The sequence below is a fragment of the Amyelois transitella genome, chromosome 12 (genome assembly GCF_032362555.1).
Source record: "Amyelois transitella isolate CPQ chromosome 12, ilAmyTran1.1, whole genome shotgun sequence".
Taxonomy (NCBI): Eukaryota; Metazoa; Arthropoda; class Insecta; order Lepidoptera; family Pyralidae; genus Amyelois; species Amyelois transitella.
In genome coordinates, this window is record NC_083515.1 from 9522819 (window position 1) to 9548868 (window position 26050).

The 26050-nt window shown below is 42.4% G+C and overlaps 1 protein-coding gene and 1 non-coding gene across 2 annotated transcripts in view; one reads left to right on the top strand and one right to left on the bottom strand.

Moving 5' to 3' along the window:
* Nucleotides 1-961: 961 nt before the first annotated feature.
* The window catches only part of LOC106141762 (uncharacterized), a 37628-nt gene continuing 12539 nt past the window's right edge, over nucleotides 962-26050 (bottom strand). The window contains exons 8-24 of the mRNA XM_060946854.1: nucleotides 25749-25880; nucleotides 24611-24746; nucleotides 22557-22810; nucleotides 21828-21951; nucleotides 20842-20962; nucleotides 19210-19447; nucleotides 18432-18553; nucleotides 17130-17283; nucleotides 16460-16616; nucleotides 15608-15754; nucleotides 14191-14322; nucleotides 13635-13794; nucleotides 12543-12681; nucleotides 11304-11395; nucleotides 10517-10610; nucleotides 9440-9594; nucleotides 962-6571 (exon numbers count right to left, since the gene is read on the bottom strand). Of these exons, the coding sequence (XP_060802837.1) occupies nucleotides 9447-9594; nucleotides 10517-10610; nucleotides 11304-11395; nucleotides 12543-12681; nucleotides 13635-13794; nucleotides 14191-14322; nucleotides 15608-15754; nucleotides 16460-16616; nucleotides 17130-17283; nucleotides 18432-18553; nucleotides 19210-19447; nucleotides 20842-20962; nucleotides 21828-21951; nucleotides 22557-22810; nucleotides 24611-24746; nucleotides 25749-25880 (2350 nt within the window). The 3' untranslated portion in view covers nucleotides 962-6571; nucleotides 9440-9446. The remainder of the gene's footprint in view (nucleotides 6572-9439; nucleotides 9595-10516; nucleotides 10611-11303; nucleotides 11396-12542; nucleotides 12682-13634; nucleotides 13795-14190; nucleotides 14323-15607; nucleotides 15755-16459; nucleotides 16617-17129; nucleotides 17284-18431; nucleotides 18554-19209; nucleotides 19448-20841; nucleotides 20963-21827; nucleotides 21952-22556; nucleotides 22811-24610; nucleotides 24747-25748; nucleotides 25881-26050) is intronic.
* On the top strand, nucleotides 25551-25622 carry Trnah-gug (transfer RNA histidin (anticodon GUG)). The gene has a single exon. It is a non-coding gene; the product is annotated as a tRNA-His (tRNA).

The window sequence follows — 26050 nt, forward strand, 5'->3', positions numbered from 1 at the left end:
TTGATTAGGATCAATTTTGTTTAAAGCTTTTAGGTATCCGCGTACGCATAATAACATTTTTTTTAAAATATTTTTATTATTAATATTTTTTCTTTCAATTTATTTATCTTTAGGTAGGTAGGTTCAACAAATTCTTTCAAATTATTATTGTTAAATTAGAAATAGATATGTTGTAGTAGAAACCAATTACGCGGTCAGCATCGCAGGTGAAGATCAAATGAATTGTTTCTAATATTTTTATTTTAACAGAATATGCATTCAAGCTTTCTATATTAATATCATAGAGTAGGTATTTTATAAACAACATAATTTTCAAATCCATGTGATCCAAACGTGTAACAGAGATGTGAAGATTATAATTATTACTAGATAGGTAGGTTTAATAAATTTTAAATTCCATTCAATAACAAATAAGTGTTTTATTTCTTTTTTAATTTTTAGTTTTATCCCATACTGGCGACCCGCCCCAGCTCCGCACGGGTATCATTTAAATATAAACTTTCCTCAGTAAATCTTTCGAACAGGAGCAAAATCCGTGCACAAGTTTCCAAGATATTAGCGCATACATACAGACAAGAGTAAATAGGGGCCTTACTTTAAAAATATGTGACTACGAGGGCGAGTCATATCGTGGCCGCAGTAGGTAGTGCAAAACGGGGAGGTTGAGGTCTGTGGTAAAGGTGCACAAGAACCGTGTACATTGGCACTACTTTAGAAAAGACTAATACATCTCTTTTATATATTGATATCGTAAAAGGCGACTAAGGAAAAGAACCAACATTGCAGCTGTTACTATGATCCAGTAAGGTTTACATTCCCCTGCTAAGGTTGCCAGGGTACAAGAGTCGCTTGGTGTTTTCCTGTGATTTAAAAGGTCCTTTCTGAAGCAAGGATTTAGTTAAGCAAGTTTGAATGTAAAAAAATATAAATAAAATGCGAAATAGATTTCAAATCTCAATCATTTATTAATTCAAAGGATTCACAATATTGCATCGTTCTGGCCCAGTGGTGGCGTTACTTATGAATATGATAGTGATAAATAAATATAGTCAATCTCATTTGGTTTCACAACACAATTTAGCAATTTCATAAACACAGTGTTAAAAAAATACATTTCTAATAAATACATCAAAAGCGTTTGTTAATTATGACAAATATGTAATGAAAGCCTTAGATCTCGGCTTCTTATACAAATTAATACATTTTAGAATGCCCGAATAAGTTTGCATTTCGCTTAGCTAATCTGTCTATTCATTTTTACCAAATTTGTCCAAACTTAAGTAAAACTTAATCGCTATCGTTTTATTAAAATACATTCGCAATTTTAATTCATAAAGTGACAGATCCGGTAGACGAAGTAAAGAAAGTAACTGTTTTGTTACAGAAAAATAAGTTTTCTTTAATCGACCACAAAATTTTCAAGGACGGAAACTATGAATATTACGACGGATGTGAAAGCAAGTTAGGCTCAATCTAAGTCGCTAAGACATGGCGGTAAAAAAAAAATAATATTTCGAAATACAGTTATTTAAAGAACATATCTATGGCAGGCCTCGCGAGGCGAGGCGAGCAAATCTTAGTTTTACAAAACAAACATTCCGTTTTTAAATTGTATAGAAAAAGTTTATTTTATTAAAACAACCCGTCTGTTATCAGATACACCCGCTTTGCAGTTAACTTAATGTTGCATTGTCAAACAATATTCGAGTAGTGCATTAAATATTAAATAAACAAACGTAAAAATAATATTTGTGATTCTTAAGACTAGCTAGATTAACATGAGCAATTGTGAATGGCCACGAACAGACTTTCTGAAGTAGGTACAATTCATTGCAATAAGGCTTAGTCTGTATTTACAACGAGAGCGTCTAGGAACGTAGAAATTTTCAGATATTTTTCGTTTATTAAACTTTCAAATTGAAAATTACCTGTATCTAATCGATAGCAGCACCTAATACTGAGTCAATTCAAATGGTTATCATCAAGCTGATGATACTTTTTAAATTAAATCGGTGAATTGAATGAATATAATATTGAATTTTAAATAACGCCCATGGCCTGGAGTGTTTTTTTTCTAAATGAACATAAAAAGAATTGTTGTCATCGACATAATAAAGCAAAACCCATGGTATATATATCTACTTACGATAAGAAAATATATCTAAAATTTCTGCCTTCCGTTTAGGGAGCAAACAAAATTGAAATACACACAATAGGCCCTTTATATTCTAAGCTATAAATCAGCAAATACTTTGTATATATTACAATATAATAATGTATAATTTATTTTCTCTTCCATCTGCTTTTGGCTTTATTCTACAAGAGAGCGACAAATTTGTACCATTCTTACACCTACTTTTCACCCCAAACTCACGCAGATGAAAATTATCACTCTTATTATTGGCTTCAATTTAATTCACAGCTTTTAATAAGTCAATTTTATTATGAAGAATTAAAGCCTAACAAAAGTTGTTGATGATGTAACAAAGTCGATTTATTTGGAGGTCACAAAATATATGACCAGAGACGAAAAAAAAATAAACAATCTTAAAACACGCTCGGCGCGTTTTTATATGAATAATTTTAGCCTCTTTGACGACTTTAAATTTTTTTTAAAAGTAAACATATAAAATAAAATTTTTGTATAAACAAATCCTAATTCGAATAAGTATAAAAAGATCTTACTAAATAGCTGTAAACAAAATTCGGCCATTTATTCCATACCTTAATAAATATCTACGTAATTTAATTCTAACTAAAGCTTAATGTCATGGTCTCTTGCATATTGTGACATTAGACAGTTATTTAGAAATGCAATCATATATTATATTATGCTATATATCTAACAAGATTCGTTTTCCGGTTGCACCGTAATAGAAGTATACTTCGGTACAATCAAAATCACTTTTCTCAATTATAATTTCTTCGTCTCTATATCTTTCTTTTTGTGAGGTAAGCACAGTATATTTATATAAATAAACATAACATGTAATCACGTCTATATCTCTTGTGGGGTAGACAGAGCCAACAGTCATCAAGACTTATCAGTCTTGATGACTGTTGGCTCTGTTGGTGACCTATCGGTCACGTTCAGCTGTTTGGCTTAATGATGGAATTGAGATTCAAATAGTGACAGGTTGTGCTAGCCCATCGACTAAAGAAGGAATCCCAAGTTTATAAGCTTATCCCTTAGTCGACATCCGTGGGAAAGAGATAGAGTGGTCCTATTTTTTTTTCTATTGGTGCCGGGAACCGCACGACATATAAATAAACATACGTATGAATCAACACAAATTGAGCTAATCCCAAGCATGTTCGAGATTTGTGTTATGTGATACCAACTGACTGTTAAACCCAGATTGATGTGTCAAATTGTCATACAGTAGGTACATAAGTACACATACTGTAATAAAATGTAGCGACATAAGATTGTGATTTCGATTGTAACGAGGTAAACATGAGAATAGACACAGTGTAATCAAATTATTCCTACAATTACATGATTCCTTATGGGGTAGGTGAATTAAACTAAATTACGAATAAGCAAATTACTTTCTTTGAGCCCCACGAAGTCCGCAGATCAACATATGGCCCTACACCAAGGTTTTACATCTTGAGCAGTTAGAAGCGTTCTATATCAATGAAGGTTGTCTGACAACCTATTTGTTGATTTCGGTAAATTGCGTTTGTCTGTGATCGTCGCCAATAAGCATATTCACTTATTCCTATGTTAACATAAGGTATATATTTCTAGAACTACTAATTTGAGGTCATTATTAAAATGGCAGTATAAAGTTTTGTTACATGTAACTGTTTAGAATTATTATTGCTTTAGTGATAGTATTTGGTTTCCGTTCCACGCTTGGTACCTTTTTTGTAGTGGCGTAGCACGTTTTGGTTTTTTTTATTAAGTCTTATTATTTAAAGGAAATAACACATTTTTTAGTAGACATAACGACAATTTTTAAACTAAAAAATAATTTCATTACACTGTTGTTATATATGTATATTATTATAATTCGTTTTGATGACCGACACTACCGCATGAGCGGCATGTTTCCGCCATAACGAAGCTGTAGACCAATCACAGCACTTCATTCTTAAAGAACGTCACCTGATTGGTCAATAAATTTTCGTCCACTATTTTGAGACGGAAATAGGTTCTATTTATTAAAATTCTTTCGTTTAAGCTTACCAAAGGAAATGGTGTCACTAAACCTAGCACTAACGAAGGTGTGCGATACAATCTATGCATGGCCGGTAAAGCTGCGTGAACAACATTTAGGTACTGGGCCCAGTTCAAAGTTTGCACGATATCGTCACAGTATAAATAGGTTAACATTAATTTTGAGGCAGATTTTCAAGCCTTATTATATAGACGTTAAATATCATGGGATCACCATCCTGGCATGCAATTTTTGTGCACGTCACCTAATTAAAACAAGGCATTTTCAGTGCTCTACTATAACCTAAGTGCTTCTACCAATTTCAATTCTTAAACGTAATTCTAATATCTAAATACATATTGCGAAACAATTCAGTATTTACTTCATAGAATTGACGCCTGTCAATTTTGACGTTTAACTTTTTGACAATTCCCCATCCAATCAGAGAAAAGAATCGTATATTTGTGGTGGTATAGAAGCTATTCTAGTGACTCTAGATTAGATGAATTGATAATTATAACGTCTTCATATAAAACAATTCGACACGTATTATTTATAGCTGTCGAATATGTTCATATATAAGCTATATCTATAATTCTAATTACAAATATATAATTAGTTTTCCTGTCAAATGCGGGTTTAAATTCAATTACCTATTGTGAGTCATAGTTTTTACATGTTATTTTTCTTTTTAATCTAAATTGACAATTGTCATCTTCAAGAGTATAAGGCTAATCTTTGGGCGACAATGTGTATAATAAATAATGTAAAAAAACATTAAAATTACTAATGGATTAGGCAGTTTTCATTTTTTTGCTTCGTTAAATAGCGATGCTTTGATCGCATGTTCAGGCACTACGTTATAAAGATTAAGATCATTGAAATTAAATATTTTGTCAAAATTGTAGAATTAACACATTCACGATTCACACTTAAACAGTCACAAGTATTTTTTATGTAAAAAAAAATAACATTTCTATTCGTCTGTGCCATTACGTATGTACAGTAAACTGCAGAGAAACCTAATCCTCTAATGGTTCTGGTTTGTTTAAATAACAAGGGGTCATTTTTTCTGAGGTTGTTTATGCATATTAGATTTTTTTGTCATTCATAGGTACGAAATGATGGATGATCTATTAAGATCAACAGAATATAAATGGCACAGAAACTCGTAGACTGCGTACAAAATTAAATCCTGCAAATTTCATATAAATAAATACAACTACGAATATACATTGTGATATTAAAATAGCTTTTGTGCTACATAAAATTTTGTACAAAACGGAAGAGATCTTTATAAATGCGACGACCAATGATTCTCTAAATTATATTTATAAAATTTTATCTGTGCCGGTCGAATCTGCAAAAAAGAAATAAAAACATAACGAGGTCCTTCTTTTTCAGAACTGTACTTAATTTGAATGAATTAATATCATTCACTCTGAGCTGTATTTTATAAATGATATCATTCAAAACATTTAATATGCCACACAAGCCTTCCCCATAAACATAGATGTGATATTTCCTAAGGCCTAACAAATTAAAAGCACATCTCTTCTTTCAACATTTTTGCAGATTCATCCGGCAAAAAATCAACTACAAAATGAACCTTACCACCCTACACATACGCACTATCGTTGTTTGAGACAAGTGCACTTGTTCCGAGGTATGTCACCGAGTCTTTCAATTCCATCCTATCCAATAATTAGCTTTGTACGATCTACGCGATTTTAAACTCTACACTGTTAGTTTTAAAGACTACCACTACTTTATCAGTTTGGGTTATAAATATGTATAGTAAATTTGATTTCCATATGGTAATAAAATAAATTTGGACCTAAAATAATATATCATTAAAATCTTTTCCTTAATTTAAATACATTTTAGAGAGCATTTTTTTTTCTCTATACCTACAGACTCCATAAAAAGCGAAATAATCTTAGCTTCGGTTCGAGGTTACGCGATACCTACTACCGTGCGCATTTTTTAATTAGAATGCAATTGAATTCATAAACAATTTGTTTTCTAACTTATGTCATATATTTTTTTACATTTTGGGTCCATTACAATTAAGTAACTTTTTGCTTAACTTTTCTTAAAATTTGTTAAGAAACGTACGTTCAATATGGTTGGATCGACAGTACCAACAATAAATTTGCGATTAATTTCAACGGATGTTACATAAACTAAAAATTTTTTTTTAATGCAAATCTTCTAAATCATTAGTCAGATTTTAATTTGTCTATTACACGGCAGGCTATTGTTCCTGTCACAATGATTCTCTTGAGAAAACATGTGAAAAGCCATCATTTGTGATACTCAATGCACGTAGGCTCATGAATCTGTATGTGCTTTTTATAACTTCAACATGGTAACCTCCCCCTTTGCTTTGCTGTCAACGGCATCTGAAATTAAGCATTATCATTTAAACTTATACTGCGTAATATCTCTACAAAAAGTGTGTCGTAATAAGTAAATTTTTTTGATATAACATTATGAATCTGTTTGTGAAATTTCAATAAACGACTCTTTATGAAAACATCACTATAATAAATGGTTGCTGCTAAGGTGTTCTTAAAAAGAAAAAAATTGCGCAACTCTTTGTTTGGGAGCACTATACGTATTTGATTGTTTTTATTTGCGAGACTTCTTATTTACGTATTGAATTTTTGCATTTTACTAATATTATAAACGCGAAAGTCTGTCTGATTGTTCCGCTTTCACAGCTAAACCGCTGGACCGATTTCATTGAAATTTGGTATGTATATAAAGAAAAACATATACGATACTTTTTTAAATATCAAACCCTAAAATACCAAAATAGGGGATGAAAGTTCGTATGTCATTTATCATAAATGCTACCCGTGCGAAGCCGAAGCGGGTCGCTACCTACTTATGTATAACGCCATCTACCGCTCCAAGCACACAGCATTTAGTACCGTCATAAGTACATTAGTTTGAACACTAACCGACGCTGTCAAACTGAAGTAAACATCGTGATGAAACCCGCACATTCAGGCAACTGTATGTGTAACCATGGATCCAATACGGGTTAGTTTTACCTGCAAAGGTTGCCAGAGGTCAGACGGGAATCGCTCGCGTAAAAACCTGACTCACCCAATCCAGCACCCGTGGATTCAGGATCCCGATCTCCTCCTAGGCGTACCCTGGGCTCCTCTCCAGTACGCAACCTGCGCTCGCGACAAAGCCTGGAGGAGGTCACTGACCAGCGAGTCAGACGGAGGTGCCCTGGCGCTCGCTGTCCAGCGTCACGTCCTCGGGGCTGGAGGAGGTCACTGATCAGCGAGTCAGACGGAGGTGCCCTGGCGCTCGCTGTCCAGCGTCACGTCCTCGGGGCTGGCGAGGTCACTGACCAGCGAGTCAGACGGAGGTGCCCTGGCGCTCGCTGTCCAGCGTCACGTCCTCGGGGCTGGCGAGGTCACTGACCAGCGAGTCAGACGGAGGTGCCCTGGCGCTCGCTGTCCAGCGTCACGTCCTCGGGGCTGGCGAGGTCACTGACCAGCGAGTCAGACGGAGGTGCCCTGGCGCTCGCTGTCCAGCGTCACGTCCTCGGGGCTGGCGAGGTCACTGACCAGCGAGTCAGACGGAGGTGCCCTGGCGCTCGCTGTCCAGCGTCACGTCCTCGGGGCTGGCGAGGTCACTGACCAGCGAGTCAGACGGAGGTGCCCTGGCGCTCGCTGTCCAGCGTCACGTCCTCGGGGCTGGCGAGGTCACTGACCAGCGAGTCAGACGGAGGTGCCCTGGCGCTCGCTGTCCAGCGTCACGTCCTCGGGGCTGGCGAGGTCACTGACCAGCGAGTCAGACGGAGGTGCCCTGGCGCTCGCTGTCCAGCGTCACGTCCTCGGGGCTGGCGAGGTCACTGACCAGCGAGTCAGACGGAGGTGCCCTGGCGCTCGCTGTCCAGCGTCACGTCCTCGGGGCTGGCGAGGTCACTGACCAGCGAGTCAGACGGAGGTGCCCTGGCGCTCGCTGTCCAGCGTCACGTCCTCGGGGCTGGCGAGGTCACTGACCAGCGAGTCAGACGGAGGTGCCCTGGCGCTCGCTGTCCAGCGTCACGTCCTCGGGGCTGGCGAGGTCACTGACCAGCGAGTCAGACGGAGGTGCCCTGGCGCTCGCTGTCCAGCGTCACGTCCTCGGGGCTGGCGAGGTCACTGACCAGCGAGTCAGACGGAGGTGCCCTGGCGCTCGCTGTCCAGCGTCACGTCCTCGGGGCTGGCGAGGTCACTGACCAGCGAGTCAGACGGAGGTGCCCTGGCGCTCGCTGTCCAGCGTCACGTCCTCGGGGCTGGCGAGGTCACTGACCAGCGAGTCAGACGGAGGTGCCCTGGCGCTCGCTGTCCAGCGTCACGTCCTCGGGGCTGGCGAGGTCACTGACCAGCGAGTCAGACGGAGGTGCCCTGGCGCTCGCTGTCCAGCGTCACGTCCTCGGGGCTGGCGAGGTCACTGACCAGCGAGTCAGACGGAGGTGCCCTGGCGCTCGCTGTCCAGCGTCACGTCCTCGGGGCTGGCGAGGTCACTGACCAGCGAGTCAGACGGAGGTGCCCTGGCGCTCGCTGTCCAGCGTCACGTCCTCGGGGCTGGCGAGGTCACTGACCAGCGAGTCAGACGGAGGTGCCCTGGCGCTCGCTGTCCAGCGTCACGTCCTCGGGGCTGGCGAGGTCACTGACCAGCGAGTCAGACGGAGGTGCCCTGGCGCTCGCTGTCCAGCGTCACGTCCTCGGGGCTGGCGAGGTCACTGACCAGCGAGTCAGACGGAGGTGCCCTGGCGCTCGCTGTCCAGCGTCACGTCCTCGGGGCTGGCGAGGTCACTGACCAGCGAGTCAGACGGAGGTGCCCTGGCGCTCGCTGTCCAGCGTCACGTCCTCGGGGCTGGAGGAGGTCACTGATCAGCGAGTCAGACGGAGGTGCCCTGGCGCTCGCTGTCCAGCGTCACGTCCTCGGGGCTGGCGAGGTCACTGACCAGCGAGTCAGACGGAGGTGCCCTGGCGCTCGCTGTCCAGCGTCACGTCCTCGGGGCTGGCGAGGTCACTGACCAGCGAGTCAGACGGAGGTGCCCTGGCGCTCGCTGTCCAGCGTCACGTCCTCGGGGCTGGCGAGGTCACTGACCAGCGAGTCAGACGGAGGTGCCCTGGCGCTCGCTGTCCAGCGTCACGTCCTCGGGGCTGGCGAGGTCACTGACCAGCGAGTCAGACGGAGGTGCCCTGGCGCTCGCTGTCCAGCGTCACGTCCTCGGGGCTGGCGAGGTCACTGACCAGCGAGTCAGACGGAGGTGCCCTGGCGCTCGCTGTCCAGCGTCACGTCCTCGGGGCTGGCGAGGTCGGCCCGCAGCCGCACGCCGCGCCCCGTCAGCGTCCAGCGACACGCCGCGCGCGACACGCTGCAGTGCCCGGAGCCGCCGTCCGATACCCTGGGTGGTGTTGACAAGATAATAAATAAAATAAATAAATAAATATACAGGGTGACATTGAAAACAACTGCATCCTTTTAAACATAGACTATACCCATGCTTCTGAGTCGTTTGAGCATTTTTCTAGTATCAATACCAAGTAAAGTACAGAGTTGTCGAGATCGCTCAGCTGAATGAATTGTGTCGTTGACCTCTGAATCTTACGCGTCGCTTTTCCGCCGGCCGGGGTGATATGACGTATTTAGGATCGTGGATTTTGATACTTTTATTTTCTTTTCGTACTTACTGAAATATGCACCGATATTTTTCTTTTAACGTTTTTAAATATCCTTTAGATGAGTACACTTAACAGTTAAATTTATGCAGTTGAATTAAAAGTCACCCTGTATATGGGACAAACTACACAGTTAATAATGACGATACAATTCGATATTTCTAATAGGCGACTCAGGGAATAGGCACATTTATTAAGATTACATCTGCGCCTGTTTGGCGAGGGGCCTTCATCTGCGCTGGTAAACCGTAATACTGTATGTATGTTTAGATCTTAAAAACTAAACAACGGATTTTGATGCGATTTTTTTAAATAGATAAGAGTGATTCAAGAGGAAGGTTTATATGTATAAATGCTACTCGGAGGAAACCGAGGCGGGACACTAGTTTATATATTAAGTTGCCGTGTGGTTCCCGGCACCAATAGAAAAAGAATAGGACCACTCCATCTCTTTCCCATTGATGTCGTAAAAGACGACTAAGGGATAGGCTTCTTTTAGGCGACATACTAGCAACTATGAATCTCAATTCTATCATTAAGCCAAACAGCTGAACGTGACCTATCAGTCTCTCAAGACTGTTAGCTCTGTCTACCCCGCAAGGGATATGGAGGTGATTATATGTATGCCTGTTGGTAAGCAACACATACCTGCTCAGTTGGTCTGGCTGCTCATCTTCGGGCTCCGCGTCGCTACAAGAGCTTGCCACGGAACTGTCTCCGCCGCGATATCGTGATACACTCTCTGCGTACAAAATAATGTATATTATTCACTAATAATTATAATAAGATATTGTACATTTTATTATTAACTAGCTGTGCCCGCGACTTCGTCCGCGTGGAATAGTTATTTTGGGCAACATTGAAGCCCTCAAGGATGAATAATTTTCTCCATTTTTGTCACATTTTCCATTATTTCTTCGCTTCTAAAAGTTGCAGCATGATATTATCTAAAGCCTTCCTCGATAAATGGTCTATTCAACGCAAAAATAATTTTTCAATTCGAACCAGTAAGTAGTTCCTTCAAACAAACAAACAAACTCTTCAGCTTTATAATATTAGTATAGATAATAAGTGCTTGGTTGGAAATTTCCAGAAGGCTTAGTTCATGGAAGTAGGAAGAGTCAACTCGACTCAATGAAACCGAAACTCGGCAAACTAAACAGATATATAAAATACCTAAACACATATATAATCATGTTTGTGTATCCCTTGTTGGGTGTACAGAGCCAACAGTCTGTGGCCACGTGCTGTAGCTGTTTGGCTCAATGCTACAATTGAGATTCAAATATTGACAGGTCGCACGACATCCATGAGATGGAGTGATCCTATTCTTTTTTTTCTATTGGCGCCGGGAACCGCACGGCATGACACATTTATTACATAATAACGTTGAATTGATGATATTTAAAAAAAAAATGTAATAGTTCACGATCACCTCTCGTGTCTTCGCAGTCGGGGGCGTCTTCGAGACTCTTCAGTATGTCGGCGCAGAGGTCAGAGTCCAGCGGCACCGGGTTGTCGGAGTCTCTGGTAACAGACGATAAGTTTAATAAGCAGAAGAGGACTTCAAACTCATAACGATTTGATTATTGGATTGATTATGGATTCTCCTTTATATTTATTGTATTCTCTTACTCCTTTGTATTTTTGTTGACTGGAATAAATCCCAATTGGGGATGAGTCCGCCTTTGTACATATACGGCGGGCGCGGGCACGGGCGGCAGCGGCGGCGCGCCCAGCTATAGACGGGCCGCGTGTGGAGCTGGTCACGTACCGGTTGTGCAGCACGAGCGCGGCGGCGGCGGGCGCGGGCACGGGCGGCAGCGGCGGCGCGCCCAGCTATAGACGGGCCGCGTGTGGAGCTGGTCACGTACCGGTTGTGCAGCACGAGCGCGGCGGCGGCGGGCGCGGGCACGGGCGGCAGCGGCGGCGCGCCCAGCTATAGACGGGCCGCGTGTGGAGCTGGTCACGTACCGGTTGTGCAGCACGAGCGCGGCGGCGGCGGGCGCGGGCACGGGCGGCAGCGGCGGCGCGCCCAGCTATAGACGGGCCGCGTGTGGAGCTGGTCACGTACCGGTTGTGCAGCACGAGCGCGGCGGCGGCGGGCGCGGGCACGGGCGGCAGCGGCGGCGCGCCCAGCTATAGACGGGCCGCGTGTGGAGCTGGTCACGTACCGGTTGTGCAGCACGAGCGCGGCGGCGGCGGGCGCGGGCACGGGCGGCAGCGGCGGCGCGCCCAGCTATAGACGGGCCGCGTGTGGAGCTGGTCACGTACCGGTTGTGCAGCACGAGCGCGGCGGCGGCGGGCGCGGGCACGGGCGGCAGCGGCGGCGCGCCCAGCTATAGACGGGCCGCGTGTGGAGCTGGTCACGTACCGGTTGTGCAGCACGAGCGCGGCGGCGGCGGGCGCGGGCACGGGCGGCAGCGGCGGCGCGCCCAGCTATAGACGGGCCGCGTGTGGAGCTGGTCACGTACCGGTTGTGCAGCACGAGCGCGGCGGCGGCGGGCGCGGGCACGGGCGGCAGCGGCGGCGCGCCCAGCTATAGACGGGCCGCGTGTGGAGCTGGTCACGTACCGGTTGTGCAGCACGAGCGCGGCGGCGGCGGGCGCGGGCACGGGCGGCAGCGGCGGCGCGCCCAGCTATAGACGGGCCGCGTGTGGAGCTGGTCACGTACCGGTTGTGCAGCACGAGCGCGGCGGCGGCGGGCGCGGGCACGGGCGGCAGCGGCGGCGCGCGCGCGCTGAAGGCGCCCAGCTCCAGCGCGGGCGCGGGCACGCGCGGCGCCGCGCCGCAGCCCCACTCGCAGCGGGCCTCTGGGTGCGCAAACGCATTTCTCAGTTTCATCGTTGGTGGATGGATATACATTTATTTGCAAGATAGTTATCGGTTATTGATGTCTAGGTACATATTTCAGTTTAATTACATTGACTACTTGCTTCCAAAGCGCAGGTGTAGAAATAGCGGCGAAACAAACTATACTCTTAAATTTAAACCGTAGACGAATGCATATTGTCCTCATTAATAAAAAAATTGTTTTATGATGTCAAATAAAATAATAAGATATGTACAATATACTGTACAAATTATGCCTAAAAATGATGTTAAAAATCACATGCGTTTATGGAGCCCTAATGGTAATTAGTAAAATTCTATAATGTGTTATAAGTGTAAAAAAAAAACGATATCTTGTTTCACCGAACGTTAGTACCAGGACGCCTTTCGACCATGTTCCTAGATTAGGTAAGTCAGGTTTCACACGACGCGACTCCCATCCAATCAGACCTCCGCAACCTTTGCAGGGGAACCTAACCCGTATTGGATCACTCAAGCTACCATTTGGTAGAAAACGTCAACAAAGCTACCATACCCTCTCTTCTCCAATCGTCTCTCTCAGCCAACACATCGGGCGTTTCGTTATCTCTCTCACATCTTGCCGCCCACGCTAATAAAACTAAAGCTACCATTTGGTAGAAAACGCCAACAAAAGCTACCATACCCATACTCTCTCTTCTCCAATCGTCTCTATCAGTCAACACATCGGGCGTTCCGTTATCTCTCTCACATCTCGCCGCCCACGTTAATGACACTAAAACTACCATTTGGTAGAAAACGTTAATAAAAGCTACCATACCCATACTCTCTCTTCTCCAATCGTCTCTCTCAGCCAACACATCGGGCGTTCCGTTATCTCTCTCACATCTCGCCGCCCACGTTAATGACACTAAAACTACCATTTGGTAGAAAACGTTAATAAAAGCTACCATACCCATACTCTCTCTTCTCCAATCGTCTCTCTCAGCCAACACATCGGGCGGCGCGTCATCTCTCCCGCATCTCGCCGCCCACGCTAAGGCACCATCCCCACTTTCCAGAGGTAATCTGGCTTCGTTCTCTTCTAATGCTACCAGTACTTCTGCGTCGAATACCTATGGGAAATAAAGAATATGTTATTTATTGTACAAAATACAAAAAATACAATCTGTATAGGCCGACTAAATGCTAATAGCATTATCATTATTAACAGTTTGCCATTTGGGTTAAGCTGAGAACCTCTTTGTATGGGTGGGTGGTTTAAAAAATATGTTGGCCGCCATCTATGACCAATGTCAAATCTACCCTTCACATTTCATAGTGAAACAAATTCACCAAAACATCGTCTGATCAAGCAAAATATTTAGCATCCAATATTCGCCATTCCGCTAAATTCAGTGCTTCAATACACATCAAAAAAATTAATAAACATGTGTTCTGTCAATCTATTCTCAGATACATTCCTACTTTCTACCATTAAATCATGTCATTGCCGATATGTATACACTCACCTCGACCAACGTGTTGGCCGCCAATGTTTGCCAATCCCCCACCTCCAACCCTTTGGCCGCCCACCACTCCTCGTTGCGAGTCATGTTGCTGAACAAACGGGACAGTTCCACAGCTGATGCTTGGACAGCACGCTAATAAAGTCAAAAGACAAAGTGAATAACACATATGAAAAAAAAACCTTCAATAAATAAATATATACGGGACAAATTACACATTCAGTTAGCCTTGCAGTAAGTTCGAGACTTGTGTTACGCGATACTAACTCAACGATACTATATTTTATAATAAATACTTATATAGATAAACATCCAAGACCCAGGCCAATCAGCAAAAGTTCTTTTCTCATCATGCCCTGGCTGGGATTCGAACCCGGGACCTCCGAAAATAATACTTTAATTCATATAAATTTCTCCACCCTCACAAATTTCTTGGTATCCATAAAGAGGTAGGGTCGGGTATTAAAATCAAGACAGGTTATATTAGACATGTCAAAATAATAATGAGCTAAATTTTTAATGGGAGTTGTAGTTAAGTTATATCAATCTCAGAATACTTAATCTCAAATCGTGGCCAGTCATACACACTCTAGTTCGCACGGCGTCGCTCAGATTCAGCGCTAATTCTTGTCTACGCGCCTATACTTCCTCACGCTACTACGTAAGTTAATTAAATAATTCACAGTAAGTACAATGACGACGTAAAATAATTCATAATTAGAATACTGACCCTCAGATCGTGACCAGTCATACGGACTCTAGCTCGCACGGCGTCGCTCAGATTCAGCGCTAATTCTTGTCTACGCGCCGATACTTCCTCACGCTACTACGTAAGTTAATTAAATAATTCACAGTAAGTACAATGACGACGTAAAATAATTCATAATTAGAATACTGACCCTCAGATCGTGACCAGTCATACGGACTCTAGCTCGCACGGCGTCGCTCAGATTCAGCGCTAATTCTTGTCTACGCGCCGATACTTCCTCACGCTACTACGTAAGTTAATTAAATAATTCACAGTAAGTACAATGACGACGTAAAATAATTCATAATTAGAATACTGACCCTCAGATCGTGACCAGTCATACGGACTCTAGCTCGCACGGCGTCGCTCAGATTCAGCGCTAATTCTTGTCTACGCCCTATACTTCCTCACGCTACTACGTAAGTTAATTAAATAATTCACAGTAAGTACAATGACGACGTTATATAATTCATAATTAGAATAATTAGAATACTGACCCTCAGATCGTGACCAGTCATACACACTCTAGTTCGCACGGCGTCGCTCAGATTCAGCGCTAATTCTTGTTTACGCGCCTATACTTTCTCACCCAACTACTATATACTAAGTTAATTATATAATTCACAGTAAGTACAATGACGACGTAAAATAATTCATAATTAGAATACTGACCCTCAGATCGTGACCAGTCATACGGACTCTAGTTCGCACGGCGTCGCTCAGATTCAGCGCTAATTCTTGTCTACGCGCCGATACTTTCTCACGCAAAGACGATGTTAGTTCCGCGCACTCTTTTTCCAATTGTCTGTATGCACCGGTCTGGAATATAAAAAGGAATGTTATATGGATACTATCAGAGATTTAGTCTAGAGGTCTTTGGATCAGTGCAAACATACATATTATCACGTTTATATCCCTTGCGGGGTAGAGAGCCAAGTTTGCTCGCCCACAATGAAAGCTCTTCGAGTTCACCTCGTTTTATCAACGCTGCTATTAGCAATGGATACCTTGGCGATCTGCACAGAGAACGGCCCGAAGCAGGCCAGAACGAACTGCTGGTAGTCCCGCAATGGCCGCTCTATCGCTTGTTCGAGTTGGCTCGCCCACATTGAGAGCGCTTCTAGTTCACCTCGTTCTATCAACGCTGCTATTAGCAATGGATACCTTGGCGATCTGCACAGAGAACGGTCCGAAGCAGGCCAGAACGAACTGCTGGTAGTCCCGCAATGGCCGCTCTATCGCTTGTTCGAGTTCGCTCGCCCACAATGAAAGCTCTTCGAGTTCACCTCGTTCTATCAACTCTGCTATTAGCAATGGATACCTTGGCGATCTGCACAGAGAACGGTCCGAAGCAGGCCAGAACGAACTGCTGGTAGTCCCGCAATGGCCGCTCTATCGCTTGTTCGTGTTCACACGCTCATAATGGAAACTCTTCGAGTTCAGTTCGTGCTGTGACCGTTGCTATTACTAAGGATACATTACAAATGCACTAATGTTTTCTCTTTTTGATATAAGAATGGGTACCTTGGCGATCTGCACAGAGAACGGCCCGAAGCAGGCCAGAACGAACTGCTGGTAGTCCCGCAATGGCCGCTCTATCGCTTGTTCGAGCTCGCTCGCCCACATTGAGAGCGCTTCGAGTTCGCCTCGTGCTGTAACAGCTGCTAACGCTTGTGCTGACCTGGAAATTAATAAATTGGTTGATAGCCGATCTTATTCGTACTTTTCCGTAGGATTAAAAAAATAATCTCTTTGCCGACGTCGTTATCTGTTTGAGGCGTGATACCACAGAGGTGACCTGGTCAGGTCCAAATCTTATGAGAGCTATACTAATTAATATTTACAAGTAATTGTTATAACATCAGGTGTTATGTTTTAGTCAAAATACATCATAGTTCCGACTCAAGTATTCGAAGTTATATTTAATAATCATATAGTAAAATTACAACTATTGTCGCTACTTGACCTTGCTTATTACTTCTCGCTTGCTTCTCGTTAGAAAGATGAAAGAGAGAAAGAGACTCACGAGACGCGAGAAAGAAACTTAGACTTACGCGAGTTGGCAGTAAGTGCGACCATGTAAGTTCGGACACGCGGCGTAATCGCTTCATGTAGAAACCTGCTACCCAATCCAGGAATGCGGTGAAAGCCTCCAACAAGTGTATAAGAAAGAGAGAGAGAGGGCGATACTGACGAGAGCTGGCAGTAGGTGCGCGCGCGCAGGCCGGGCCCGCGCACGCGCGCGCAGAAGGCGCAGTCGCGCGCGGGCACGCGGCCGGCGCGCGCGATCACGCCGCGCCACGCCGCCGCCTCCCACGCGCCGCGGCACGCGTGCCACGTCACGCTGCCTGCAACACGTACACAATATACAGGTGACTTTTAATTCAACTGCATAAATTTACTCATCTAAAGGATATTAAAAAACGTTAAAAGAAAATTATCGGTTCATATTTCAGAAAGTACGAAAAATATAAAAGTATCAAAATCCACGATCCTAAATACGTCATAAAACCCCGGCCGGCGGAAAAGCGACGCGTAGGATTCAGAGGTCAACGACACAATTATTTACATCTTTAGTTTTAATTTCTTTTTGAAGTATTGGTCTATATTAAAGCGTGTGACGTAGTTTTTGAGTGTTTTTCAAATGTGAAAATGATGACGTTTAATTTAAATAAAAATACGCTGAAACGGCTCAGAAGCATGGGTATAGTCTATGTTTAAAAGGATGCAGTTGTTTTAAATGTCACTCTGTATATATTTACATGGACCTGCGTTACTTTCATATTATTATTTCATTGACCGTGTCACCGTGTAACCGTGATCAATAACAAACTCACCGATCAACACGATGAAAGCACACAGCGGACACAAAGCCACGGTCTTTTTTAAGTAACTTTTGGAAATAAGTGTGATCATACATACAAACAGAAAAAAGTTTAAAAAAAATTTTGTTCTCTATTTTTCATTCTAAGTGTCCCTCTATCCATTTCAGTCAAAAATACTAAATGTACCAGACAAAATATTTTTACGGTTTTATTACTATACGTATAGATTTAAAAATATAAATAAATAAATATATACACTGGACAAATTACAATGATTGAGTTAGCCTCGAAGTAAGTTCGAGACTTGTGTTACGAGATACTAACTCAACGATACTACGAGTAAAAAAGAATAGGACTAAGACTCGTAAAAAGCGACTAAGGGATAGACTTATAAACTTGGGATTCTTCTTTTAGGCGATGGGCTAGCAACCTGTCACTATTTGAATCTCAATTCCATCATAAAGCCAAACAGCTTACGGTGGCCTATCAGTCTTTCAAGACTGTTGGCTCTGTCTGCCCCGCAAATGATATAGACGTGATTGTATGTATGTATACTACGAGTATATTCGATACGTACATATGGTCAGACAGAGCCAACAGTCTTGAAAAGACTGAATGGCCACGTTCAGCTTTTATATTATATACATATTTGATTTACCAAACAAACTTACCGATCAACATGATCAATGCACACAGCGGACACAAAACCACGGCCACTATGAATGCTGCTATCGGCTGTAACACGCCCAGGATCGCTATCCGCCATATTAACACTTCGAACAGGACGAACCATCTGAAATCACAATAGCAAATTTTAACTGATATACCTATGTAAGTAAAACTTAAAGTAATACATATTTATGCATTATATAATAATATGTTTGCTTTTTTCATGTTTATATATTGTAAACCTCTAAATGGTACAAATTCTGGTGCAAAGGTGTCCAGAACACTTGCTGCGTTACCACGCTGGAAAGTTATGGCCTTTCTTTGCACCAAAAACGAGCCACAGAAGGGGTCCCCAGTCATTTTTATTTATTCGGTGTCCTATCTCCTTTATGTTTTGGAATTTTGAAAAAGCCATTTATTCTAAAGAGGCGAAGATAACTATCAGGTAAGAACCATTCATCAATTATTTTTCTCGCTCCAGCGCTCTCACTGACTACTTTTAAAATCACTTTAGCGTATCTTTAATTCACTATTACCCACCCAAACTAGATCTCCAATGATACTTCACTACATAGTATAAAACAAAGTCGCTATTTTAGTCTGTTTGTCTGTATGCTTAAATCTTTAAAATTACGCAACGGATTTTAATGCGGTTTTTTGTAACAGGCAGAGTGATTCAAGAGTATAATATATTTATGTATAATTTTTCCGAAACCCGCGCGAAGCCAGGGCGGGTCGCTAGTATTAGCTAAAATAATGAATTGAACATTAATTATTTACTTGTTATCCGTAGAACGCGGACAGTCCGCCGAGTAGACTACAGCGAAGGCCGCGTGCGCAGCCAGCGTGAGGGGGGGCACCCACAGCGGCACGCTGGCCGCCGCCGCCAGCGACGCCGCGCTGACGGCCAGCGCGGCCGCGGGGAACCCCAGCAGGAGCCCCGCGGACCCGAGCCCCCCGATGACGCCGTAGTTCCAAACGCGGTTCGCTTGACGGCTGAGGCCTTTTCCGAGGAGGCCTGATGGGGAAGGATATGTAGTATACTACCTGGCCGCCCGCGAATAAGTCCGCTATCGTAACATACACATACATACATATAATCACGTCTATATCCCTTGCGGGGTAGACAGAGCCAACAGTCCTGAGCGGACTGATAGGCCACGTTCAGCTATTTGGCTTTAAGATAATTGAGATTCGAATAGTGACCAGTTGCTAGCCTATCGCCTAAAAAAAAGAATCTCAAGTTTGTAAGCCTATCCCTTTGTCGCCTTTTACGACATCCATGGGAAAGAGATGGAGTGGTCCTATTCTTTTTTGTATTGGTGCCGGGAACCACACGGCACTCCCGACCCCCCGATGACGCCGTAGTTCCAAACGCGGTTGGCTTGACGACTGAAGCCTTTGCCGAGGAGGCCTGATGATGAAGGATATACAGTATAACTAGACGCGAATAAGTCCGCTATCGTAACTTAACAATCAATCTTGCGGGAACTCCGGGTAGTAATAGTAGTAGCCTATATGTGATTCTGGGTCTTCAGCTACCTAAATACCAAATTTCATTCAGTAATCGGTTCAGTAGTATTTGCTTGGAAGAGTAACAAACATCCATACTAATATATTCACAAACTTTCCCGTTTATAATATTAGTCAAACTTTCGCATTTATGTTATGTAGGTAGTAGGAAATTTTTTGTGCGGGGAGTCCGTTCAGAAGATATCGCTTAATACAATAATATTTTATGTATATATACATATGTATTAATAAAAATACATATATTTTGTATGTATTTTATGTATCTTGAATGTATTTATGCATTTTCTTTTGTAATGTATTTATTTTGCAGTTTATATGCAAGTGCACTTCATCGCACCACCAACTTAAAGTTTTACCGTTTGGTCAGCTGGTTGACTGGTAGAGAATGCCAAACGGCATAAAGTCCGCCTTTTGTGCATTTATTGTGCAATAAAGTTTTAAATAAATAATAGGTAATTAGTTTTGTAACAGGAGCTGTATGTAGCTAGGTGTTATGCCTGGGGAGCCGCGGTACACTTAAACTGTGTTCCTAGTTTGACGGCCTCTGTGGCGCAGCGGTAGTACGCTTGTCTGTGACACCGGAGGTCCCGGGTTCGAATCCCGGCCGGGGCATGATGAGAAAAGAACTTTTTCTGTTTGGCCTGGGTCTTGGATGTTTATCTATATAAGTATGTGTATTTATTATAAAATATAGTATCGTTGAGTTAGTATCTCGTAACACAAGTCTCGAACTTTCTTCGAGGCTAACTCAATCAGTGTAATTTGTCCCGTTTGTTATTTAGCCTGGCGGAAGATCTTCCCTTTGTGGCGATCGAACACGAACTATCGCTCGCGCTTCAAGTTATGTATTTTCATTTTGTCGTGTGGTTCAGAACTCACCCGTATCCGGCTCGGTCTCAAACTTAGTCCGTTGCTTTGACACATATCGCCATAGAGTGAGCAATCGCGACCACATCGTTTGTGTCTCGCTGCTTCGCTTCGGAAATAGGGTACCGTTGACCTGTAAATAAAAATTGTAGACGTACATACATACATACATAAAATCACGCCTCTTTCCCGGAGGGGTAGGCAGAGACTACCTCTTTCCACTTGCCACGATCTCTGCATACTTCCTTCGCTTCATCCACATTCATTACTCTCTTCATGCAAGCTCGGCAAGTTTCGGGTACTTTTGACCTGACCCTTTACCATATATATATAATATATATCATGTGTCCTATCTCGGGTCTGCCGGAAGAGATTTCATTTGAAATAAGCAGAACTTATGTAACTTTGTTTCTTGTGTTTATTAGTTTCGATGTTTGCTGTGTACCTACATAAATCAGTAAATAAAAAAATCACCCTAGAACGATATTAATTTACATAAAAATCACTTTTTAAAGCCAAAGTTTTCTTAGCAACATTCAAAATAAAAAAAAAAATGTTTCACAGCTATGGAGTCATGCTGCAAAATCCACTGGGAAAATAAAAAATTTTTGTCGCTTTGTAGAAAGTACTACATATAATATTGATACAAATACTGACATACAGTCGATACACATATTGTAAAAGATTAATTCAAGAATTGATGAGACGCCCATAATTTAATTAACGAGCTGTGCCCGCGACTTCGTCCGCGAGGAATAGTTATTTTGGGCATCATTGAAGCCCTCAAGGATGAATAATTTTCGCCGTTTTCTTTTCACATTTTCCATTATTTCTTCGCTCCTAAAAGTTGCAGCGTGATGTTATATAGCCTAAAGCCGATAAATGGTCTATTCAACACAAAAATAATTTTTCAATTCAAACCAATAATTCCTGAGATTAGCGCGTTCAAACAAACAAACAAACAAACTCTTCAGCTTTATAATATTAGTATAGATTACCTGTGACAGTTCAAGTTCGGGCACTATGGGTTTCACACACAATAGAGTGCGCAGTGACAGCGGCGAGCACCACGGAATGAGCACTCCCAGCAGGAACATTATGTTCCAACTCCAACACCAAGTCCTGTCACCGACAAAGACACTTTATAATTTTATACACCAAAATGTTTGTTTCAACTAAAGGACAGGCTTATAAACTTGGGATTTTCCTTTTAGGCGATGGTCTAGCTACCTGTCACTATTTGAATCTCAATTCTATCAATAGTGCCGTGTGGTTCCCGGCACCAATACAAAAAAGAATAGGACCACTCCATCTCTTTCCCATGGATGTCATAAAAGGCGACTAAGGGATAGGCTTACAAAGTTGGGATTCTTTTTAGGCGATGGGCTAGCACCCTGTCACTATTTGAATCTCAATTCTCTCATAAAGCCAAACAGCTGAACGCTGCCTATCAGTCTGTCGGCTAACATAACTATTTGAATTTCAATTCGTTGGCTCAAGTTGGCAAGGGATAAAGACGATGTATGAATGTCAAAAAATGTATGTATGGTAAAGGGTCAGGTCAAAAGAACCCGAAACCGCCGAGCTTGCATGAAGAGAGTTATGAATGTGGATGAAGCGAAGGAAGTATGCAGAGATCGTGGCAAGTGGAAAGCGGTAGTCTCTGCCTACCTCTCCGGGAAGAGGCGTGATTTTATGTATGTACGTATGTTTAAAAAATCACTAACCTATGAGCCAAATTGAGCAACCTCCAACCCGGCCACCTGGTGGTGGTGGTCCTCACCACCTCCTTGTCCACCAGGAACACGGGCTGCGACGGGTCGCTCCTGGGCGTCACAATGGAGGTCGCCCTCGTGCTCAGCACGGTGGGGATGCGCTCGGAGCGGCCCCGAAAGTGGCGCGTCACCACCCAGTTCTGGGGCAGCCAGATGCGAGTAGCCCATGTGAAAGTACGCGTGGGTGTCTTCGCTGCCCTTAGCTCCTACATACATACATACATATATAAATAAATATAAAAATATATACGGGACAAATTACACTGATTGTGTTAGCCTCGAAGTAAGTTCGAGACTTGTGTTGCGAGATACTAAATCAACGATACTATATTTTATAATAAATACTTATATAGATAAACATCCAAGACCCAGGCCAATCAGAAAAAGTTCTTTTCTCATCATGCCCTGACCGGGATTCGAACCCGGGACCTCCGGTGTCACAGACAAGCGTACTACCGCTGCGCCACAGAGGCCGTTACATACATATGGTCACGTCTATATCCCTCGCGGGGTAGACAGAGCCAACTGTCAGTCAGCTCCTATAGTTTTAAATAGATTTATTGTTACTTTTGAATACGTGAATGTAGTTGTTTTGTAAACATTTTTATATTATATGCATACATACATATGGTCACGTCTATATCCCTTGCGGGGTAAACAGAGACAACAGTCTTGAAAAGACTGTTAGGCCACGTTCAGCTATTTTGCTTTAAGATAGAATTGAGATTCAACTAGTGATAGGTTGCTAGCACATCGCCTAAAAGAAGAATCCCAAGTATATAAGCCTACCCCTTAGTCGCCTTTTACGACATCCATCGGAGAGAGATGGAGTGGTCCTATTCTTTTTTCTATACGTGCCGGGAACCACACGGCACCTTTACTTTTAAATACGTAAATATAGTTGTTTTGTAAACATTTTTATATTATATGTGTTATGTGTTAACCTAAGTGATAAATAAGGGCGACAAATCAAGTATTTTTTGCATCTGAAATAAAGCTTTCAAACACCAAATTGCCAAGCCCTTAGCTCCTCTTATAGAGTGTAAATACGCAAATAAAGCTGTTTTTTTTTAACAATTTTCAATTATACATGTGTTTAAGTGCTAAATACGGGCGTCAAATCAAGTTTTTTTTTGCATCTGAAATAACGCTTTCAGACATCAATTGGCCACTTCTATTCCTACTAGTAATACAAAAGTTTGAATTTAGAGACACTCATAAACACGTAACTAGCTTTTCTTATTTACAATTTGCATTGATGGTTGCATGATAAAATCGTAAACATGCATAATATGTAATCATTTATTTTTGTTCCGAAATTACGCTATAAAAGTCAATTTAACAATTTGAGATAGATAAGATCAATTCGATTCCGACTTCAGGAACTAGAATTCAAGAATTTTACATGCGGACGATAATAATATTCAAAGTCAAAGCAAAAGGTCAGGTCGAGAGTACCTGAAACCGACGAGCTTGCATGAAGATATTTATGAATGTGGATGAAGCGAAAGAAGTGTGCAGGGATCGTGGCAAGTGGTAAGATGTGGCCTCTGCCTACCCCTCTGGGAAGAGGCGTTCCGAGGATTTCCACAGCGTTTATTCTACTTTCTATATCTACACTAGCTGTCCTGGCTAATGTTTTTTGCCATATTAATAATTTATAAGTAATTCCTAGTTAATAGTTAATAAATGTTAATGGTGGAAACCCCTTATCACTAAGGATACCCCTTAAAATAGATGCTGGCTGATTCTCAGACCCATTCAATATGCTCACAAAATTTCATTTAATGAGAATCGGTCAAGCCGTTTCTTAGGAGTACGGGAACGGACATTGTTTTTTATATATTGAATTTTATATATAAGAAGATGATTACCTTCTATAAGATTTTTACTTCATTTTTTTTAATTTTTTTCTATTCAATTTCTTTTTCCTCTCTACTGTTGGCCCTATCTACCCCGCAAGGCTCATAGACGTGACCATATGTATGCACGTATGTAAGATAAACCTTCAATAAAAGCGGCTCCCGGTCCCTCAGAAAGGCGAGGTCCCTGAGCAGGAAGTATCTGTGTTGGTGTAACTTGTGCGCCTGGAGGGCGGCCGCCGCGTCCTCTCTAGAGGCCCAGCGGAGTTCCGCGTGTAATCTGCAAAATAAATAAATAAATAATGAATGAATGTGGATGAAGCGAAGGAAGTATGCAGAAGATCGTGGCAAGTGGAAAGAGGTAGTCTCTGCTTACATGTATAAATAAATAATGTCGTGGGCCTGCTGTAAGAAATTTTCACTAGAAATAAGTAGTGCCCTTGTACTGTACTTGTTTATCTTTATTTTAAGTATTATTCTTATTTTCCTTGATATACATAAATATATCAAGGAATTACACAGATTGAGTTAGCCTTGAAATAAAGTCGACACTTGTGTAACGTAATACTAATTCAACGATACTATATTTTATAATAAATACTTCTATAGATTAACATCCAAATTTACGTGAATAAGAAAAATATTTATAATTAGAACTATCTTAAAGAAGTAACCTTTCTCAAAGAAGAAAGGTTTCTTCTAAAGCGACTAAGGGATAGGCTTAGGCGATGGGCTAGCAACCTGTCACTATTTGAATCTCAATTCTATCATCAAGCCAAACAGTCGAACGTGACTTAGCAGTCTTTCATTCACGTGATATAACGTATGTATGTACGTATGTTCGCACACCTGTTTTCTACAACGTGATATTTTTGGAAAATAAAGGCTTTATTTCTATAATATAACTAGCTTTGTGCAGTTTTTAAAAATTCCCGTTGAAAAAGTATCCCATGTCACTCCCGAAGTTCAACTCTATATCTGTGCCAAATTTCGTTAAAACCTTTTTTTTAAGTTTATTCGTTACAAACCAACATAGGAACACACAAATCTTTATTATAGGCGTGACACAAATACCTCATTGACGGCCTCGGTGGCGCAACGGTAGTGCGCTTGTCTGTGACACCGGAGGTCCCGGGTTCGAATCCCGGCCGGGGCATGATGAGAAACGAACTTTCTCTCGTGATTGGCCTGGGTCTTGGATGTTTATCTATATATGTAAGTATATATTATAAAATATGGTATCGTTGAGTAAGTATCTCGTAATTTGTCAAAAAAAAAATACCTCTGCGCGGCCTTAGCGACCCGCTCGGCGCGCCAGCCGGCCGCCCGGGACAGCACGGGGTGCGCCGCCGCTATCCTGGCCTCGGCGCGCGCCAGCCCCGCTTCCAACTTCTGCCGGACGTTGTCCTCCGCTCTGTGGACGAAAGGTATCAAATTCAAATTCAAAATTTTTATTCATTATTATAGGATACTATTATATCGCTTAATAATTGTCGTATGGTTTAACAACTTGGTTGACGTCAAATAAATTACTTAAAAACTAAGTTTACTGCCGCTTCCAAGGCGTCAGTGCAGAAGAAGCGG